Genomic DNA, 21,627 nt, shown 5'->3' with positions numbered 1-21,627 from the left:
CTGCAGTATTTGAAGTTAAAAACGAACTAAAAATATGACAGTCATTTTAATAACCCGACTTTGTTGCGGTTTTACGAAAAGTTATCAAATATGAAGACTATTTTATTTGCGTCATAACATCTTAAAATTAAGTGATTGTGTTAATACATAAACAATTAGAAAAACTTTACAGCAAAAAAAGTCGCTATAATTACTTATATACATAGTATGCTAATAATGTTAATTTGGTAATATCTAAAGAACTTGGCAGTCGAGGCAGTTTTAATTCCATTTTTCTTTGCAATTGATATTTGTGGCCACGATTACTTCGTACTCTAGTCGTGCCTTTACATAGAAGATTTACATTTTTTTATATTGTTGAGATAGTAAGGAAGCCAGCGAAATTACATCTTAGCACAGTAGAGAGCAAAGCTGAAGTGCGTAGTTATGCAAGATGGAAGCACGCGAAGAGAAAAGTTTTGGTTTGTAAGTTGGTGATTGGCCAAGAGGCATCTGCATTAAGGGTTACGTAAGATCGCATGATTAATTTGACTGACGCAGTTTAGACTTAAGCGCTATTTTTAGGACAGATAGATGAAGTTCCCAAATTAAATAGAAAATAAAAGAGGTTATAGTGGATTAAATTTAGAAGTTTGCTTTCATATTTCTTATCTTATATATACTTAGAGTATTGAAATGATCTGACATGTGTTTCGATGACACAGATAAAATGTATGTTTCTAGATAAAATGTATAAAGTTTTAAATCTAATAGGTACAAACAAATGGCAAACATTATGATGATTATTATTTACATTAGTATTGTTTAAGAATGTCATATTACTTTGGAACTCGTCTATTTTTTGATATTTTAAAAGAATTTAAGAGCAGTCGTGAAAACGTATTATGTATTGTAACATAATATTTTGTGAAGTTAATTTCCGATCACTCTCTTTTCACAGTGTATGGCGATAGACCAACTAGAAGGTTCCGTGGTCCCCGCTTCTTGCACGAACCTCCAGAGATAGTAGAGTTTTCGAATTCGACAGGCACTGTGATAACCTGCACTGCTCAAGGTGTGCCAGATCCAGCAATGCGTTGGGAAAGGAAAGATGGAAGCACGGTCACAACAATTCCTGGTATTCGTCAAGTGAGGCCTGATAACTCTTTAGTGTTCTTTCCCATCGATACCAGCAAATATCGACAAGATGTTCATGCTGCTACGTATCGCTGTACAGCAACAAATAGAGTTGGGAAAATTCGAAGCAGAGACGTTATGGTTAGGACAGGTAAGTAACTGTTTTATTTTAATGATTTTGTTGCTAACATTACTCCAAAGAGATAATGTTTTTACTGAATTTAAATACGTATGGCATTTTGACTTTCACTGAATTAGTTAGCAATCTTAATACATAAACAAAACATTTGATGTTGCCAGCATGTCACTTTCTGCCAACTCCATGTTAAAACATGGATTTGGGAAGCAACTAGTTTTAAATAAACAATTCTTTCCGATTCATCGTTTGCAAATAAAACGTAATATGTTGATAAACTTTATGCCTCAATATTAAAGTCTAATCTATTTTTAATGGACATTGATAACTATAGGTACTCATGTACACATCAGGTCTTATGGGTTAATTTAAAAATATCTCATCGTATGTAGTAGATCATCTGGTCATATATTGGTTCAGATTCATGTATCAATCATTTAACAGTCCCTAAATTTTTAAAAGCAGCATGTCTTTAGAATTCCTCATAGAGTGTTTGTTACCATACATTTCTTTTTACATTTTTTTCAGTTATTTATATTTGCTGTATTATTTCATTAAAAATAAAATCCGGCGATAACATTTGGTGGCAGTATCTTTTTACTTCAAATGTGGTTCGATACAAATGTGAAACGAACACAGAATTGAGGATTGAGGTTAATACATTTGACTATATATATCACAGCAACAACTTTCTTCATACTGAGCTTAATCTTGCTGTGTTTATCAAAATTCCAAGAATGCATTTAATGCTTATAAATGTAATAATTTTTAATAACCTACCTATTTTAAATACCAAATTTAAGATATTTATGATTATCTCACGATACAGAATTTTACAAAAGTGTGTTGAAAGCTTTAAAAATATCACTTCTGGTTCATCAATTTGAGCTAAAATCTAATATGTCATTTCTACTCATATAAAAATGTCATATACTAAAATTAAAAGGTTTTCGGTTATATTTTAACATAGGTTTTTCATTAATGACTGTTACACCCTTCCTTTAAAGTACTTCTTCTCTCTGTATAGTTTTATTAAAAATCATATCAACTCTTTATATGAATATAGGAAACATAAATACAGAAAATGGAGCTTTTTGGAAATTTGATATAATAGTTTAAGCAGACGAAAGAAGCGTCGCACACATAGAGACACACAACATAATTATAGAAATAATTGAAACATGTTTTGGAAATCTTGATGCGTGCTTATTCACTGGAAGCTCGCTATAGAATGTTTGGCGAAATATATTACCTCCATTAATCTATATATCTATACAGGTTGGCAGGAGGTAAAGTAAACCTTCCGATTGTCCAGTTTTACCCAAAATCTTACCACCTCTTTATATGTTATAGAAAGATGTAAATATGTAAAATTTAAATTTTTGGTGGTTTCATATAAGGGTTATCGTAGGCGAAAAAGTCTCCACACACATATGAGCAGACACACAGACAAAAAGACATGATTCTGAGTTCTCCAAATTATGCTTATTCACTGAAAACTCAGGATCATATTTTAGGAACAAAAACACTACCTTCTTTACTTATATATATAAGTTGGCAGGAGATAAAAATGTGTAGGCACTTGCAAGCTATTACCTTTGTGATGCTATATATACTTAAAAGAATTTAAGAGTATGAATTATCAATTTTTTAAGGGGACGGTGGACTTTAAAAATTAGTTTTTTTAAGTTTTTGTGTTTTCAACAGGAAATTTTATACATATACGTATTATAGCATCCGTTTATAAAATATATGATCAAAATTTCAATTTATTTTAAATAAAATTTTTTAAAACAAATAATTAATTATTTTAATTTAAAATTTAGAATGGTCCTTGCGCGCTAATTTTCAATATTTTCCCTAGTTTTTCCTCTTAGTTAGTTATAAAGGCTTGAAAAACGTTTTTGTGTATCCGTTACTGAATATGATGGATCAAAAATTTTTAAAAAGGATTTTTGTGAACTTAAACCCAGTTTTCGGAAAAATGTCACCTTTTGTTGAACATTATCACAAGTTTAAACTTCTTAATAACCTCATATCCAAAAATGCATATACAGATCTACTATATCATATAACAGGATAATGTCTTCCAAATATCATTCATTTTTAACTAAAAATGAGACGCATGGAGCATTTTCAAGAGATACGAACTGCGAAAAATTTTGTTTTGAGAAAACCGAAATTAAAGATTTTCTTCAAACTTACTTTTAATACATGGTCATGAAAACAGCAAATTAACTTTTAACTTTAAATATGAATATGAAGACACTAGATAACATTTTCGTATCATTTAACCATTTTTAATCTCATAATATTAAACAGGAGAAAAATAAACATATCGCAAATTGGTATGTGATTCGAAGTTGGAGGTAGAAACAATTTATGCATAATATCCAATGCAATTTTTAAATTCACTCGCATCATATGATTTACCTTCATTTGTTAGATTTACATTATCTTTTAATGCTTTACAATACTTTTTACTATTTCTGTTTTTTCCAAGCAGGTAAACTCCTCCTTTTGCTTTGGTTCAAGCACCGTTGATCACGCTTTTGTGCAACGAGTAGGGAAAACGAGTTTGTTTCTTCCTGTTCTACGCATATAGCATTCACCTAACCAATGTTAAATTCATTAATAGTTGTCAATACTGACATTTCTAGCCCTTTGTTTAGAAATAAACACTTCTTTTGGGCAAATATACAAATAATTTGCATACGATATAGTTTTGTATATGGAATATTATGAGAGCACAAACAAATTCAATATTTTGGTTGATTTTTAGCTATTTTAAAGTCCACCGTTCCCTTAATAGACTGAATGGAAAATATATAGCAGGACTGAATTCAACACTTAAAAATCTAACATACTCGGGAAAAATATCATCTGAATATATTTCCTTAAATATATATTATGCCAGAAACAGAACATATATAATCTAAATTATGGATTGCTTTATTTTTTTAAAAAGCTACCAAAGACTTCATTTTTTACAGAACATTTGACCTGAGATTCGTGATTAACGAATATTCTTACTAATTAAGCTTAATTAACCATACCGTGTTTTACTATTAGGTTATGGAACTCACAGAATTTTCTTTTATCTTTGCTCTAGTGCGTTTAGTATACCTTGTATCTATGTGTGTTAGCATATTCAGATCCTAAATCGTTTGGAGTATTTCACAAGGAACGCATTTTTTCCATTAACAGCTAAAAGTGAACTACATTAATTTGTTTGAAATAAATTCCATTTATTTTGCAATAGTATAAGGGTATAATTGAAAGATTTTACTTCCCATATCTGCAGAATTATAGAGAAATATTTGTTATCGTAAAAAATAAATATTTTTCTATAATCCTTCAGACTGTAGCTTCAGAGTATTCCTGTACATCAACGAAATAGAAATGTACTTTATTTCAAGTAACGTACGTTTGGTTCATGTTATATTTGTCTCTAAATCAAAAGAGAGCGCACAAAAATTTAAATTTCTGATTCAAACTGGACATTAGTGTAATGCAAAAATAAAAGTTAACGTAGAATGGAATTAAGGAGAGAGTATTCTTTCATTTTAATAAATATTTTATATTTAAGAACACTAGTATTCATAGCGTCCTAAATGTCATTCTTGTACGTGGTATAAATTCTAATACTTTTTTTGGATTCTGTCTCTTTACTTCATAGCAATAAAGTTATTTTTTAAATCATCTTGCATATCTTTTCAGAATATATAAATTCCTTGTAAGATTTATCTACTTGAAAATGATAGGCATCGCATAAGTTTCTTTATATAAATGGTTATCATATCTGAAATAACTCTGCTTTGCATATATTTATTTAATTGCAAGTAATTAAGGTTACTAATTGACTTATACCATGATTCAGACTTTTGAGAAAAGTTCTTATAACTCTTATCGTTAAATTTGAACTACATAAACTGGAAACTTATTCACGTTTAAATATTTTGCTTAATATTGAAATAAATTGCGAGCAGTTTTGAAACTAAGTGTCTTACGTAAGAAATATTTCTTACAATTTCCATTTTTAAGTATTAAAACATTATAACTCCATTCATTTGAATGATGATATGCTTTAAATATTATGATAGATTAGCTGTCAAATTGTGTTAGTTGTAAAGAAATTTGAACCAATCTGTATATAAATAATATAATGCAAATTTATTTTAAACAAAGATTAAACTTTCACTTATTTAAGTCTAGTCAATCAAATTACTTGTTTTATTTTCTTAAAATCCTTTAACAGTTTTCGGGGGGGGGGCTAAATCTGATTTATTGTGTATTCATAAGCATTATCTATATTTATTACACCAACGTTACTTTGTCGTTATACTGCCTTAATAAATCAATAAACAAAATTTATTACTCTCTGTGGTATTCCAGGCAGCATTTTACCAGACATTAATACCTTTTCTTAACAATTGTCAGATTTGTTAAATCAATGATGTTGTGGGTTAACATTTTGTTCAGGAAACTGGCTAGAATATTCTAAATATATCCTGATACTATTTCTCAATCTCGATCATGGTCTTATAATTTCCCTGATCAAAAGTTTATCTCATTACCATTTTCTTTATCTTATATGTCTTGTTTGGAAGATGCTATGGATTCTTGCTTCAGCATTGCATACACAAGATACGAAAGGAATAAAAATGAATATTTAAACTTCTCTTAGGCACAAAGTTTCCTTATCAACATTGAACAACGATTTTCTTTTATTCCATAAATCGGCAAAAATCACTATGCTGAGTGGTAATTTTCTACACTGGAAATGATAAAATTTGTTTTCAAGAAAAGATACAGTAGCTCTCTATGGAGTATAAACTTAACGTTCCACCATCAGACTTTAGATTACTTTAAAAGGGAAAGTATTCTGCACAGTTCCGTGGTAAAAATTTGAGGGATAAAAGGGCAGCCGAAGGATTTTGAAACTTGTGCTTTAGTGTGAAAAGTTGTAGCTCAAGCTACGTTTCGGTTACTTGAGAAAGAAAAGTTTTTCAAAGATCCGCTCCGCTGGACTCAGGAGAGGAAGTTGAGGATTTTCGCGTCACTGCTTTAAAATAAGGGGTTAGCTGAACATTAAAATAAAAATTTTAAATATAGTTATAATATTTTAAATATAGATAGTATATTGCTGAAATATAGATGCTATACTGCTATTAAATTTTAAGTATTTAATATTGATATGTTATTGCTGTATGGTAAAAGCTTAAAATAGCAAATTTCAATTAAAACAAACATTATTTTTTATTTTCAAATAAAACTCAGGTATAGTTCAAACTAAACGCCGAAACGTAAGAAATTTGTGTCTTTCATATACTGATTTTCAACAGTAAAAACCATTGTATAAGATCATTGATAACAGATAGATCTTCTTATGATAGCTCTTCGTAACTTGTAGTTCTTCATTATATCTTCAAACGTCTAGCTTAACCTGATGCTATAGTCAAATTGTGAGTGATTTTATTGCCCCCCTAAAATATTTCTAGAACTCTAATGTCGTACTGTAAATCTATAAACCCAAAACACATTTTATTACCATATACTTTTATATTTCCGATTAACGAAAGCTAAAACGAATAAAATACATCTTTATGAAAATGCGTTAATTTACACTTCGATATGTTTATAAATAATAGAGATATATAAATATAACAAAATCAATTAATATTATGAAAATTGTAGCTACTCTTATTTAAATGCATTTCCCTATTCAGTTTTATTAAAAAAGCTGAAGCCCATGAAAAAATGCTATTGTTAGAGAATACAGACAATATTTTGCATTGAGATTATGTGCTAAATTTATCAGCCATAAAATTTAGAGAAAAACCTGTCCACATCGGAACGAATTAAAATGACAACTGTTTCTTATCTTGCTGTTTAGGATACATATGTAACATTATTTTTATTATACACACATATGTGTATACGTATATATATATATATATATATATATATATATAATTACATAATAATTTTAAAAACAAAATATAAATATGCCTAGTATTTCGCGCTTTAAGCTGCAGAAAATTATCATTAAAGACATAAAGTAAGAAATTTAGAACTAATGTTTCACAAAGACGAACCTTTTGAAATTCATAATTAATAAATTTCAAATAGCTCTAGTCCCTAAATTTGTAAAACTTTGAAAATAGTATATGTGCTAATAGTTGCTTATTGTGTTTCATAATTACAAAACAATTTTTTTTAAATGTTAGTTCTAAATTTCTTATTACATATATATATATATATATATATATATATATAATATATAATACAAGATTTATTTAAACTATAAATTCAATTAATTTTATATGTTTCTATTACACAATGATTTTGATATAATGTTCTAATTAAAATTAAATACTTACTTTCTGGTGTAATTTTTCAATATGTTATTTTATGTAAAGTTAAATTATTATATTGCGCTTTTAATGCTGATTTTAATACTTAAACCACAACATTTACATGCTGGTAACGATACACTGTAGATCTAGTAATATGGAGGAAGGAAAGAAGAGCTGACAAAGCACACAAGCCCTGGATCTAAAACCCTTATTTTAGTAGCACCCAAATCATCGAATTCCCAATTTTTTATAAAACTGCAATATCCTATTTCATCTTTCGTTCAGGTAAGGAAATGGGCAGCAGTGTTAAAAGTAACTCCATGCACTGAGGATAAATAAAACATTTATTAAGAGAACAGAAAAGTAAGTATTCACACTACGGGCAATAAACATTTCAGCTACTAAAATTCAGAGCTTAAATTTGCGGACTGCCAAAATTATGCGTTTATATAAGAGCATTATATGAAGCTCTGATAGGCAAGCAAATGTAATTAAGGAAGAAAAATCGCAATAATCCTTACATATCTGGTACTCGGAGCTGAACAGTAACAATAAATAGATACCCCCGAGAAAGAATCAAATCCCTAGGACTGTAATTCTCAAAAACTGAGCCGCGGCAATTCTTTCTCCTGAGAGATTTTTGTGTGCTGCGAAATTTTACGAATGCAGGTAATAAAATTTATTTTATAGTTACTTATATATTACAGTGTTCATGTAATATTTTTTCCTATATGGTGCTTGTATGATTTTCCGGTTAATCTTCGGATTATGGTAATTTGCAGATTTTTTGGCGAAAATTTGGCGACCAACCCTGCTATAGCAACCTGCTAGTTTTTTTTAGAAGCCATTTTGTTTTCACGAAGTAAAGGCACTTTTTTTTTTCTCTAAATTTTTTTTCCAACAATCTGCTAGCCGAATTACGCTTATGCTAGAACTTTCATGGAACAAAAGTGCTTAATCATAACGAAGATTAGGTGCGAAATTGGAAGAAAGTGCAGAATCGCCCACTGCTTGCCGCGTTTTTAAGAATTGCACATGCACGGTATCCATGCACACATCGCCCTATTTTCACTAATAAAAACATTCCATAATTGCACAAAAATGGCATTGCTCACACTCTTCACTTTATCCATGTACACTGCTAAAGTCCTAGCTAGTAACCTTTATCGCCTTACCAAAATGTCGCCAAACTACCTGTTACCATATTCCAAAGATTATACTATTTTCCTGCACCTCAACGAGACACCGTTACGAAAATCCGTATGTAAGCAAGGTCAGACAAGTAATTCAATGAATTCTAACTTCATAGCATGAACTGACTGAAACATTCTTAACGCAGAACAAATAATTTATTGATTCGTTCTGATTCAATCTTAGATACGATTATCAGACAATATTATAGAAAGCTTTATTTTTGTTATTCGAATTTTTCGCGTCGTATATAGATTGAAAGATATAACAAAAACAAAAAAAAAAAGACTTTTAAAAATAGATTCCGAAATGAGAGTAGCATTATCATTTCTTACTCCAAAATATAAGTGAAGTTATCAAAAAAATAAATTTTGCATTAAATGTATTTTGTAATTTATCACTAAACAAAAGTTTTGTTTATTTCGTGCAAATTATTACCGTATACTATTTTAACAAGATGTATAATAGGTACATTTTGCACAAAAAAGGGGACTTTTCTATATCTGCGAGGACGATTAAAGAAATTTAACTTGCGTTTCTTATGTCTCCAAACCGCGACTTGGGCTGTGTATTAGATTTATATACTGCATTGTTCCGACAAAGGTATTTTGACTCAAAATCGGTCCTATTTGAAATGACTTAACTGTTTTATTCCATAAAATTCTTCAACACAAATTATGTCTGAATATAAAATTTTATAAAATTTGGTGTGAAATTTAAAAAATGATCCTGGCGCCATTTTTTTTCAGTTTGCGCCAAGAATCTTGGCAAAAATCTTAATTTATGGTAACCTATTTCCCTTTGCTTTTCGTTATGCATGAGAAAAAAGTTACATCGTTCAATTTTGCAAATAATTTTAAGAAAGTGCGTAAGGCGCAATTGCCATTATTTTGGCTTATAAGAGATATGCCAAATTTCAAAACTCACCAATATATAAATTCACGCATATCTTGGGAAAATTTGAGTAAAATAATCTGATATTTTTTGCAGGTGTATTTAGAAATATATCTATTTGGAGGTGATGGCGTAAACATTATAGGTTAAAATTCAGAAGTTTTTTGGAATAATTTATAAAAGTTACTAAAACTATAAATTTTAGAAACAACTCAGAAAATATCTGAGAATTTTATTTGGATTAAACTTAAATTTCGAAATGTGAAAGATAAAATCAATTAAGTTTAATAAAAAAGGGTTATAAATAAATATATATCAAGTTCAATGACCATTGAGGAGCTAAAATCTTGAGATGTAACTTCTTAAATACTACTATACTTGTCGTTTTCATAAAACCTGGCTTTTTGGCACAATTTGAGCCGCAAAATCGAAATATAGAAGAAAATACGGACGTTATTTCAGAAAAAGCCCGATTTTGAGTCAAAATACCTATTTTAAAACAACACTATATATAAGTTCAAAATATATATCATAAGTCACGCTTTAAAGACATGAAAAACGTAAGTTAAATTTCGTCAATAGGCCCAGTAGAACGGGAGGTACAGAACTGTCCCTCTTTTATGTGCAAGTTGTATATCAGTTAATGAACTAAGTAAAGTTGCTTTAAATTTATTTTACTGTAAAAGTAACACGAAATTTTTAAATTACTAAAAGTATATAGTGATGAAAAATATCGGATCACTAGCTTACTTATTTAAACTATTTTAATCGAGTCTTACATGCATATGTACGTAGAAAATGAATACATGAATCTATATACATGATATATACATCAATCATATATATATACATGGATCTGTATATATGATATATACATATATATACATGAATCTACTCGATATATATGCTTGTAGGAAAGGTGTTGCTTAAATATATTCTGTTGAACTGTACATAATAATGTGTGTGTGTGTGATTATGGCAAAGCCTCGAGGGCTATCTGCCTAAGGGGAGGGATGCCTTCGTGGAGGACTTTCTAAGGGAAACTGGCTCGTATAAACGTTACACATGGGGAAAACCACGAAAACGCCCATGGAGCCAGCCCGTTCGCGGGATTCGAACCTCGGACCGAACTACCAGTGTTCAGCGACTTTACCGCTCGGCCGCTGGTGGGCCGAACTGTACATAATAACCCAGCCTCAGAGGCAATTTCGCCAAAGATCGATAATATCGGTAACTTCAGAATTATAAAATTTCAAGCTAATTACTCACGTATAAAGTCCAAGCGGAAAATTTTATACTCAAGAAATCTTCAAAATAATCTCAAGTATTTCAAATTGACACTTTGTAATTAAAGACTGAGAACTAAGAAATTTAAATTTTCGATTAAGCGGCATATTAATGAAAATTAAATGGGGAGAGATTTACCCTGTATTTTCCAAAGAATATTCAGCAAATGAAGTTTTACGTGCGCTATAAAGTTTATAGCGAAGTTAATATTTATAAGCATGAAATGAAGTGCACAGTTCTGGAAATTTCCCTTTATAATATCACGATAAAATATGAAGTGCTGATGTTAGATATTCTAAGAGGGATAAAATGGAGATGCGATACACTAGAGAGACGAAATGTTAATGGTTCAGCCACTAATTTCAAAGAAGCACATTTTTTATCTGTATTCATAAAACGGCTAAAACCAGTTACATCATTAACGACAAAATGATTCATAAATTTAAAAAAAAAATCTGTATTACAAAACTCTTAAAAAACTCATTAATTTTATTCTTAAGGAACTATAAGTTAAAATCTTATTGAATTAAAGAATGTCTCATGCATGTAGTTTTCATAGTATTTGGCTTGCTGTAGATCCTTTTTATTTAATTATTGCAGGGCATTTTAAGCGAAAAGAAATTAATACAAAGCAAAAGCTGATTCCAAATTAGAAGTTTCAATGAGTAAGGGATTATAACATCCAACAACGCATAATCTTGCGGTATAAGTTTTTAGAAAGTTCAGCTATTAATTCCGTGTTCCATGGCTCGAACTCTATCTTTATGTACAGTTTCGTTTCCATGGTTATTTTTCATTTCTCTTGATGCGAAATATGTAATAGTCTCTACAGTGATATAAAATGTGTAATAAGACAGAATTTGGTCGACTGGATGTAATATCTTTCTCCTGTCGCCTTTTTAACTTAGAGGGAATGTAAAGAAGTTTCACATTTCTTCTTGCGTGGTCTTGTGTAGAAGTGGCTACACAAGACCACGCAAGAAGAAATGTGAAAATTCCTTGAATTCCAGCTTAGCTGACTTTTCATGCTTCCTTAGTCTGAAATGTAAAACAGTTTTTGCGCTCACGCAGATGAAAAGAAAATTGTTTACATTTATATCCGTCGAAAAATATTTGTGTGCAAGCAATACCATATATATTAAAGAGCATATTTTGCCATTAATTGAGGAAACCTTTTGGGAAAAAAATTCTGTGATAATGCACTTAAAAATAAACTAAAAGCGGAATTAAAATCATTAACAGAAATTGAATAACATTTCTTAATGCAAAGAAGCAATGAAAAATATTAAAAGTAAAATGAAACGTCAAGTGCAAAAAACTACGCAAATTTCCTTTAAAATTAAACCAAACTTATAACTAATAGTTAAACGTAAAATATTAAATAAAAATTTCATGCAGTACTACTACATATATTAAAAAAGTATAACTAATAGTAAAATGTAAAATGTTATTAATTTTTTCCGGTACGGTAGCACAAGCTGTATATATTCCAAAAATAAAAGCAAATAAGTCCAAGTAACGATTCACAGAGCAGTTACAAGTAATTTCAGAAATGTAATGTGAAATTTAATTCTAAAGAGCAAATTTTTGCACGTAGCTATTTACGTTTCTAGCAGGTAGCTATACGTGTGAATTTCAGTTTTTATTGAAGGAATACTGAAGCTTTATTGAAGAATATTTGTAAGTTTTTTACTTATTATCTATGTCATTTACTGCTTCATTATATTTTTTATGTCATTTACCGCTTCATTATATTTTTTTTTATGTTTTCAAAGAATAATATTCTAATGGAGCAGATATGAATAATAGATCACAAGAAACTCCTATCATGAAGAATATAATTCACAAGAACATATTAACTAAGGAAATTTTTTAACTTTTTGCATTTTTTATATGCAACGCTATCACCATGTTGAAATATCCAAAGTAGCAACAACGTATCTTTCTTCCTGTAGAAGCACGGCTTTCTCTCAAAGTTACGTTTAACATTTGCTGTATCATCTATTATTTACCTCCAGCCTCAGGTGACGGGTATAAAATGAAAGACATTATTCTCTTGTCAGCCATTTTTTCATGAGCTAACTGGAGTAAGTCATATAAAAAGAAGTTTCGGTGGAAACTTTCTGCATGATTATATTTGCATGAGGATTTATTTTTGACGTAAGAGAAAAAGATATTGCCGCAAGAGCACTGTATTTCTTTACTCGTGACATTTCGGGACAATTTTTTGAACGCCTGGTAGTTTCTAACTGATTAAAATCTTAAAAATTCCCTATTTTATTTCTTAATTTATCAAAGAAAAACTTTAAGCAATCTATTAATTATTTTGAGCATGATTTTTCTAAATAAATTTAACAGAAAAGTATTAAATATTATTAAAATTAGGAAATAAAAAAATCTTAGTTTGGCACGGATTTTGAACAAAGCTTAACCGATTTTCAAGGGCGAACAGACACGAGTTTCTCTTCATGAGGAGCAAAAGAATGAAAAGGAATTGAAGGAAAAAATAGTTTTATTTGATCGCCTTGAAATTCGTACAGCTTTGTTCAAAATCTACTCCAAATCAACGACACATGTTTGCCTAATTTAAACATTTGCATAGAGGTTTTATCATCTGTTTCATTATTAAATCGTAGCTTTTAGAAATATGGAAAAGCATAAGGTTTTTATTTAAAAAATAGTAATTTTGTTACATTGAAATTACCTTCCGTATATGAAAGCTTAAATACGAACTATTATTACAATAAGCCTTTCAGTATTAGCCAAAGTATATGCTAAAGAATAACTTCTATAATTCTGCATTTTAAATACTTAAATATGTTATAAATAAAAAGTTAAATATTGGTACAAAATACCTCTACCTTTTGCTGTATAACATTCGTATCATATACATTCAAGCTGCTCCTCAGACAGGCTGCAATCAGCAATTCGTTAATAAGTTGCATTTTTGATATATTTGTAGAGACACAGAGTATGGTTATGATGGCATGATATTCTATAGAATGATGAATGCATTTTAGGCAATTTACGAAGAAAGGTTATGAAAATCAATTATTTAAAAGACGTGCAGTCCCCAAAAATACAAATCCTACTTTGAGAAAAAATAAAATAGGGCCATACAAAAATATTTATTCAAAATACGTAAAGAAAAATGAAAGTTACACAAGACAAAATTTATTGCCTTCAAATTTAAAAATGCAAAATGTATGCCCCTTTATTAAAGAAAACAATGTATGAAAATATATGCAATGAATGTATTAAACGTATGGAATTATGGGACTAATGTATATAATATATGGAATGTAATAAATATATGGATATTCGAAACGGATCGGAGATGTATTTCATAATTTGACGTCCAGTTTGCTGCATTCTGTAAGTTGACTAGGTATTTTATAGAATGTCGTGTTTTATCTTTACATGTTACTTTTTTAAAGGATAGTTGAATATATTACATTAACTTTTACTGCGTTTGAAAAGTAATTTGTAAAAATTAAAATGCATGTTAATAAATACAAAAAGAGAAAAGGTCTGCCAAATTATCATTGGCAAGCTCGAAACGTTTTCAAGAGGAAGAACGATCCATCAACCATACCACCGCATTTTTCTGCAAAATTAGTTTTATTTTTATCCGTTTCAAATTAGCTGAGATACTGAAATCAATTACTTGAAATTACGTCTTTCATTGGAAATTATAAACGCCTCTCTTACATAACAATTTTGCCCAAAGAAAAGTAAAAAAAAAATCTAATTACACAAAAAGTATAAAAATAACTTGTATATGATGCGAAAAATTCAAAAATGGCTAAACTACCCACAGAAAAATGATACATGAAAATTGCAAATAAATGCAAAGCAAAATGCTGAGATACATAATATATTCTGGAATTTATCAATGAAACTTATATTTATGTTTTGTGTCTAAATATAGAAGGAAAAAAATGAAATTAGCGAGCATATATAGATATACATATATTGTTGCGTGCGTACGGATTCATAAGTATTTGAATGTACAAGTCCGATAAAAAGTTAATAGCATTTATTTTTATCAGAAGAAATAAAAAAAAAATCTGAAAGGTTTCAGATTTTAAATTACGTCCAAAGGGACGTTTCTTTAACGTTTTGTATGTTACCTTCTTTTATTAAATATCATGTTCTTTGCACTTAAACCATAAAATTCAGTTCAAGAGCAATGTCGCAAAATATTTTTAAGATGAGCATATCTTTAGAATTTCCGATACACAGTTCCGCGCGCTGAAGATAAAAAAGTTATTTTTTTTTCCTCCGCCGTAGTGTTGCCATTGCTCGCTTTGAAATCCTCGAGTTTGTTAATCAAAAATTCGTTAAAGTTTTAAAAAATATGAATCGGTAATAAAAGAAATTCCAAATTTCAAATTTGGTCTTCCACATGCCCATATTCGTAGGAGGATTACGTCATTCAAAAATTCAATGGCTCTATGTACCGTTGTTTTATCCCAATGCGAGAAATATGCATACATTTATGCAGATTTTTCATTATTTATTTCATTATTAACTTCAAATATTAATTCTTTATTTCTTCAAATAAAGATTTTTCATTATTTAGTTTCTTCAAATATAATGCAGAACTCTAACATTTCGTGGCAGCAGTTTGAAAAGTGAAACGGACATTTATAGTGATTCAACGGAAAATCGCAAAACGAAAACAATAGTCCTTTAGGGATAAAGCCCCTTCGGACTAAAAATACTGGATTTTTCCTCAAAGATATTCGTACAGTACCGCAATCACGCCATATAATCAGTATCTATATTTTAAGCTTCTAAATCATTAAATAGAACGCAATCCAAGTTAATCCGAAATCTCCGTGAATTCGTTAAAATTAACAACAACAACAACTAAGTAAACAACTGAGATGTTCTCTCTCTGGTTTTTCATAGCTTTTTTAATTGAGCGCGTGAGACAGTTCTAGCAATTTCTGAAAAGCAAAAAATGCAGAATTACGATTACAGCTAACACACTAGTCAATTACATTTATTCGAATTAAATATAATTTTTTTACTAATACTTATTTATTAAATGTTAAATGTACGTACTCCAGCATTTTTACCGTTTTGGCGTTTAAAACTCCTCACGCGCTGCATGGCACGGGGAAATAAAACGATATTAATTATAATTCTACTAAGATTAGTTATTTAAATACCAGATTCGTAACAATATATATGCTCGCTAATTTATAATAATTAATACTAATATAACCAATTTAAATTTTGTGCTGATCAATATAAATCAGATATTTGAATGGGAATTAAAACAATTTAACAACAATCAAGGTGCTTTTTTTTACTTTAACTGATTCTGTGAACGGCATTTTTTAAATATCATAAGGTATAGAAAAGGTCTGGCTTTAAGGCTCGCTTTCAAATTATATATCCTACGACTAGCATTTTGGTGTACTCAACATTACCATAAAGAAACACACACAGCTGCTGATAATTTTTTTTTTAATATCCGGCGATCTAAATTTCGTTCGCTTTGCATTCACATTAAAAATACCACATCGCAGAAGGAAATTGGATTTTACCCCTTGAACAATATTTATTGTGATACAAATACAAACAACTGCCATTTTTTTATTATTAATTTAGTTTTTAAAAGCAAACTATAAGAGTAAAAGCACTGAAACATAATAAAAAGAGAAACATGGGTGCAAACAATGTGTGTTTCTGCTCCCTGAAACTCGTCCAAAACACTGTTATAGCATTTAAATTAACAAAAAAAAGCAGATCTGGTTTATTCTTGCAGCTAATGGATTTTGAAGTCTTAAGGACAAATTCCAGATTTTTAGTGTACGTATATAATTAAACTACAAATAACTGCTTGAATTGCTTATAAAAGAGATATGTTCTAAATACCATTTTAATATTAAATACATCGTTTGTCTTTCTGCATCCCTTTATTTAAAGTCATAAAAAGATTTCTCTCAATTGTTCCTAGTTTCAAAGTATATCCATTCTAGTGACATGTCAAATTTCAACGTCTAGTTTTTAAGCATGCTAATTAAAAACCACGATATGCATAAATTCATTGCTATTAGATATCCGAAAAGAGAATGTATAATTATAACCCCCCGACCAAAAAAATCAATAAAAACATTCTGAAAGCTTTCAAATTTTATATTACGCCAAAACAGGCGCCAGGCGCCTCTCTCTCTCTTTTTTTTTTTTTTTCCATTTACGAACATATACATGTTTTGAGAGCATTTATACTAAAGCCACACAGATTGAAAATATTTAAAAGCAGCATATCTCTAGAATTTAAAATAGGTAGTCTTACGCGCTGGAGATAGAAATGCTTCATTCTATACAGGTTTGAAACTGCTTGCTTTAAAATCGTTGAGGTTTGTAATCAAAAATTCATTAATGTTATGCAGATATGAAATAGAAAATAAAACAAATTCGAAATTAAAAGTTCGGGCTTCCAGGTGCCCATATTCTGGGGGAGGACAATGTTAGTCAAAATTTGATGGTTCTAGGGACCTTTGTTTTACACAGTGCGAGAAGCATCCGTTTATATAACAAACTTATTAAGCATATAAACATAAATATGTTCATGCAGAATCTTCATTATAGAATTTCTTCAAATGTGATAGAGAGAGATAATATTTGGTGAAAACAATTTGAAAAGTGCCATTTTGAGACTAAATAGGCCTTCTGCGCTAACTTCCTATGGGCTAATATTTTTTTTTTTTTTTAATTCAAGGGTAAGACAATAATCTTGATACGAAATGTATAGGAGCGTTAAGATAGCTACTCCGCAAAGCAGATTTAGGGTTGCCATAAAAGCAAGGAAGGCATGGTTGCCACATTTGACGAGAAATCGACCATTTGGCGACAAAATTGGCGATATATCAGGGTCGGATGGAGAACCTTCTGTAACGAGTTCTTACCGGTTTAGTCCAGCATATTCTCGAACACAAGCCTAAAGCTATATAAACCCTGCTGGTCCGCAGTGAGAGTGTATGCCGCGTCGAGAGGATGAGTCAGATTACCTCGCATAGAGTGCGAGATAGTTAGTGCCTCTCATCTAGTTAGTCCGTGAGGAGACGATCGAGTTGACAGCCGGCCAGCGAGTGCCAAGTGGGTCGTCGAGAGCATCGAAAAGTCTCCTAGTGTATCGCGGTTAGTGCATCGTCGAGAGAATGTGTTAAGCTACGGGAACGACTGAACCGAAGAGTCGGGAGCTGTGCTCTGTGTGTCGTCGAGTGCATCACGAGTTGTAGCGTGGAGAGTCTCGAGAGTACGTGGAGTTCCGAGAACGACCAAGCAGAGTCGGGAGCTGTACTCTAGTGCTTTGCCGTGAAGCTGTCTCCACCGTGATAGCCTGATAACCTGTAGGCTGTGTCGCTGATCGTGTCAGCGTGTTTATAGTAGTTCAACGACGACTGTAAAAACGTGTTTTGCAGCTGTTCTGGCAATATTGTCCAATAAAAGTGTGTTTCGATACTTCATTAAGTAGTATTGTCATTATTCATTCCAAATCCTCACGAACCCCGTACGAACGTGAAGAATTAAAATAACGTTACAACTTATGCCAGAAGGAAAACATAACAATATGTCTAATTTATTGAATACCGATAAAATGCCATTTCGTTTCTATATGGTGGTCAAAAATAGCTTCTCATTTCTGGTCATTTTGAGATAAATTTATGCACGTATCGTTTACTAAGCTCAAAGTGTGTAATCTAAATCCCGTGCATATTTCCAGTATGTTTAAATTTAATCTTTGGTAGAACATTTTCACACATATAAAAGATATTATTCTATACGGACATGAAAGAAGATGATAAAAATCGATTATGAATATGATAACAATTCATAACCCAAATACCATATTACACCTCCCATATTAATATAGAGAATACGAGCTCCAAAAACACAAAGAAAACTTCGAATACCAAAACTGCTGATATTGTGGCTGCGTGGAAAATCTAAGGAGTGTCAATAAGCGCCATTGTCACATTTGAGGACATATGAATTAATGAGAAATATTTATAGAGACTGCAGATTTCGCCGCAGTATCCTGATGATCCATTTTGTTTGTAGCCTGATACTATATTTCGAGTAATATGGAAATCAAGCAATGTTGGCACGACTGTCTACTGTAAAACAAAATGTAGAGATATCCATACGCCTGATCTAGATCAAAATCTAGAGATATCCATACACCTAGGAAAAACGAGCCTTAATGCAGGGCGTAATGCAAAGCGCAAAAATAACAGCAATTGAATTACTTACTTAGGCATCTGACATTCCCCGCATGTACTCATGCACCCATAACAGCGATTACAAAGCAATTGGTTGCAAAACATTACAGATCAAAGCAGCTGAGAGGTAATGTTGGCTACGAAGACAATCCTTTAACTGGAGGAACTGCTAGACATTCTCATTACGGTTTACATGGCATCGACAAATGTGTGTTGTGCTTATGAAGCCCGCAGCATAACGAAAAACATAAGAATTAATTATTTAACACTCTGGACACAAAAGAAACAAGTTACGCACAAAAGTAAAGGAAGGATAATAAGTTCCTTGCCACAAAGATGCGCATATGTGATGAAGAAAACGGCCAGCTGCTCTTTCGTGTATTTCAGAAAACGGGAAATAATATTTTTCGTCTTGACTTTATAAGGTATTTCTCCCGCCTTCTTCGCGTGCCTCCATGGTCTGGTGGTCTGCACGCTGGGCGCGTATTCGAGAGATCCGCGGTTCGATTCCCGGTGAAGGCGTTGCCTATTTCTCATCTCTCCTGCATTGAAAAATTACCTACAGTCTCTACAGTGGCGCCCGGTCTAAAAGTGTGGTGGGTGATGATTCTCCACGCCGGGGATTTGGCGATCCCCTAAAAACCTCAGTCGCCCTATAAAACGGATATTAGATAAGGCATTTCCCCTGCCTTCTTGGCATGCCTTCGTGGTGTAGTGGTCTGCAGGCTAGGCGTGTATTCCAAAGGTCCGCGGTTCGGTTCCCGGCGAATGCGCAGCATATTTTTCATCTTTCCTGCTTTCAAAAAATACCTGATCTCTCTAGAATTTTACTACGCCGCGTGACGAAATTCGAAGAACAGTTATATTAGAACGAAATAGTATCGCTAATCGGAGGAATCGATACTCGCTCCATAAATTCGGAATTAGATGCCTTGATGAGTCATTATCTTAAAAATCACCATGAAACACCTCCTCTCTGATCTAGATCTATGCATATTGCCACTGAGTGAGCTTCCACTAATGCGTCTCTTAAATTTACATTGGAGTCTTAAACTGAGCTTTCATGACTTCACCTTTTTCATTCTGCCTAAACGTAGATGAAATACGGATTTGCTTGCATAAATAACTTACATCCCGATTAGTGGGGACAAATGTAAAAAATGATATTCTAGACAAAATAAAAATTAAACTAATTAAGATAAAATTTAAAAAAAAAAAAAAGTAATGGATATTTAAATACGAAGTGAGTTATTTAAACAGAATTATAACGTTAAAGTTGATGATGGTTTCTGTTTGAGAAAAAAGAGGATTTTCTGAGCAGCGTAAAGCCTTAATAGATACGGATTATTTGGATTCCAATCCAAATCATGAGAATACTATTTTTGTTCTAATGTGAAGAATCATTGAATCGTCAACTGTTATCGAACTTCGATAACAAAAGTATTAAACGCTCGCAAACATTTAAAGCATCGTTTTCCAGCTCTTTAAATTTGACAAACCTTTGAAAGAACAGTTGTTTGAATGCTTTCTTTTGCTGGAATGAAATAGTTTAAATATTAACAAAATAATAAATCGTGAATACACGTTGCAACATTTATAATAAAAAGCTATCAAAATACAAATGCTCTTCTTTCCCGGTATTTATAATTTCAAACTAATAAAATAAAAACAAACTTCCCTTGGAATATTTATAATTGTTGGGGCGGGTGAAATACTCCCTCTTTTCCTCATAAGTTGTACTAAGAATTTTAAAGTGAAGTTAGCATTTCTGCATTTTACCAAATTTTTAAATCGGCATGTTTCTTTCAAATTTTAATTTAGTATTTTTAAATAATTAATTTTGTTTATTCGGGCAGTTATGTTAGTCTCAATGAACGTCAAGTGGCAGAAACCAAATCAAAATATATTTTTAATTCTTTACAATTTTTGCTATTGCCTTTAGGATATTGTTTAAATCTCAAATTATTTATATATTACTTTTTGATTCTATGTCTTATATTTTTTTCATATTCCAGTAATGTTTAACCAGTGAAATTATTTAAATTGTATATATTTTATGATATTGCATAAACCTATTTTTGTTTATAAATTATATTGTCGTTTCTTTTGGCATTTCTCATTCAGTTTCTAAAACGTTCTTTAGGAATGAGATTAAAATTCAGGATGCATTAGAACATGTGCCCTAAATGAATTTATTCCTTATTTATGCCTTAAATATGTAGCTTGTCTTTCAGATGATATTTATATGATTGTTTACCAACATTCTTTCAGAATTCAAACATTCATTTCTGTACGGTATATGGATTTGTTTTCTTTTACAGTTCGCATCCGTATTCAGTTTTCCTTTAATACCGGTAAAAACACAGAACGCAAAAGGAGTGGAAATTGTCTCGAATGTAGA

General features: G+C 30.9%; 1 protein-coding gene across 4 annotated transcripts in view; it reads left to right on the top strand.

Moving 5' to 3' along the window:
* The window catches only part of LOC118192447 (cell adhesion molecule Dscam1-like), an 816,729-nt gene that overhangs the window by 182,354 nt on the left and 612,748 nt on the right, over positions 1-21,627 (top strand). For all 4 annotated transcript variants that reach the window (XM_085823333.1, XM_085823331.1, XM_085823332.1 and 1 more), the window contains exon 2: positions 941-1,267. In XM_085823333.1, the coding sequence (XP_085679459.1) occupies positions 941-1,267 (327 nt within the window). The remainder of the gene's footprint in view (positions 1-940; positions 1,268-21,627) is intronic.

This window comes from Stegodyphus dumicola, chromosome 9, assembly GCF_044657685.1.
Source record: "Stegodyphus dumicola isolate Sdum_Otavi_A_Nest chromosome 9, ASM4465768v1".
Lineage (NCBI taxonomy): Eukaryota > Metazoa > Arthropoda > Arachnida > Araneae > Eresidae > Stegodyphus > Stegodyphus dumicola.
Note: the sequence above shows the minus strand (reverse complement) of the source record. Positions and strands in the feature narration are given on the sequence as shown.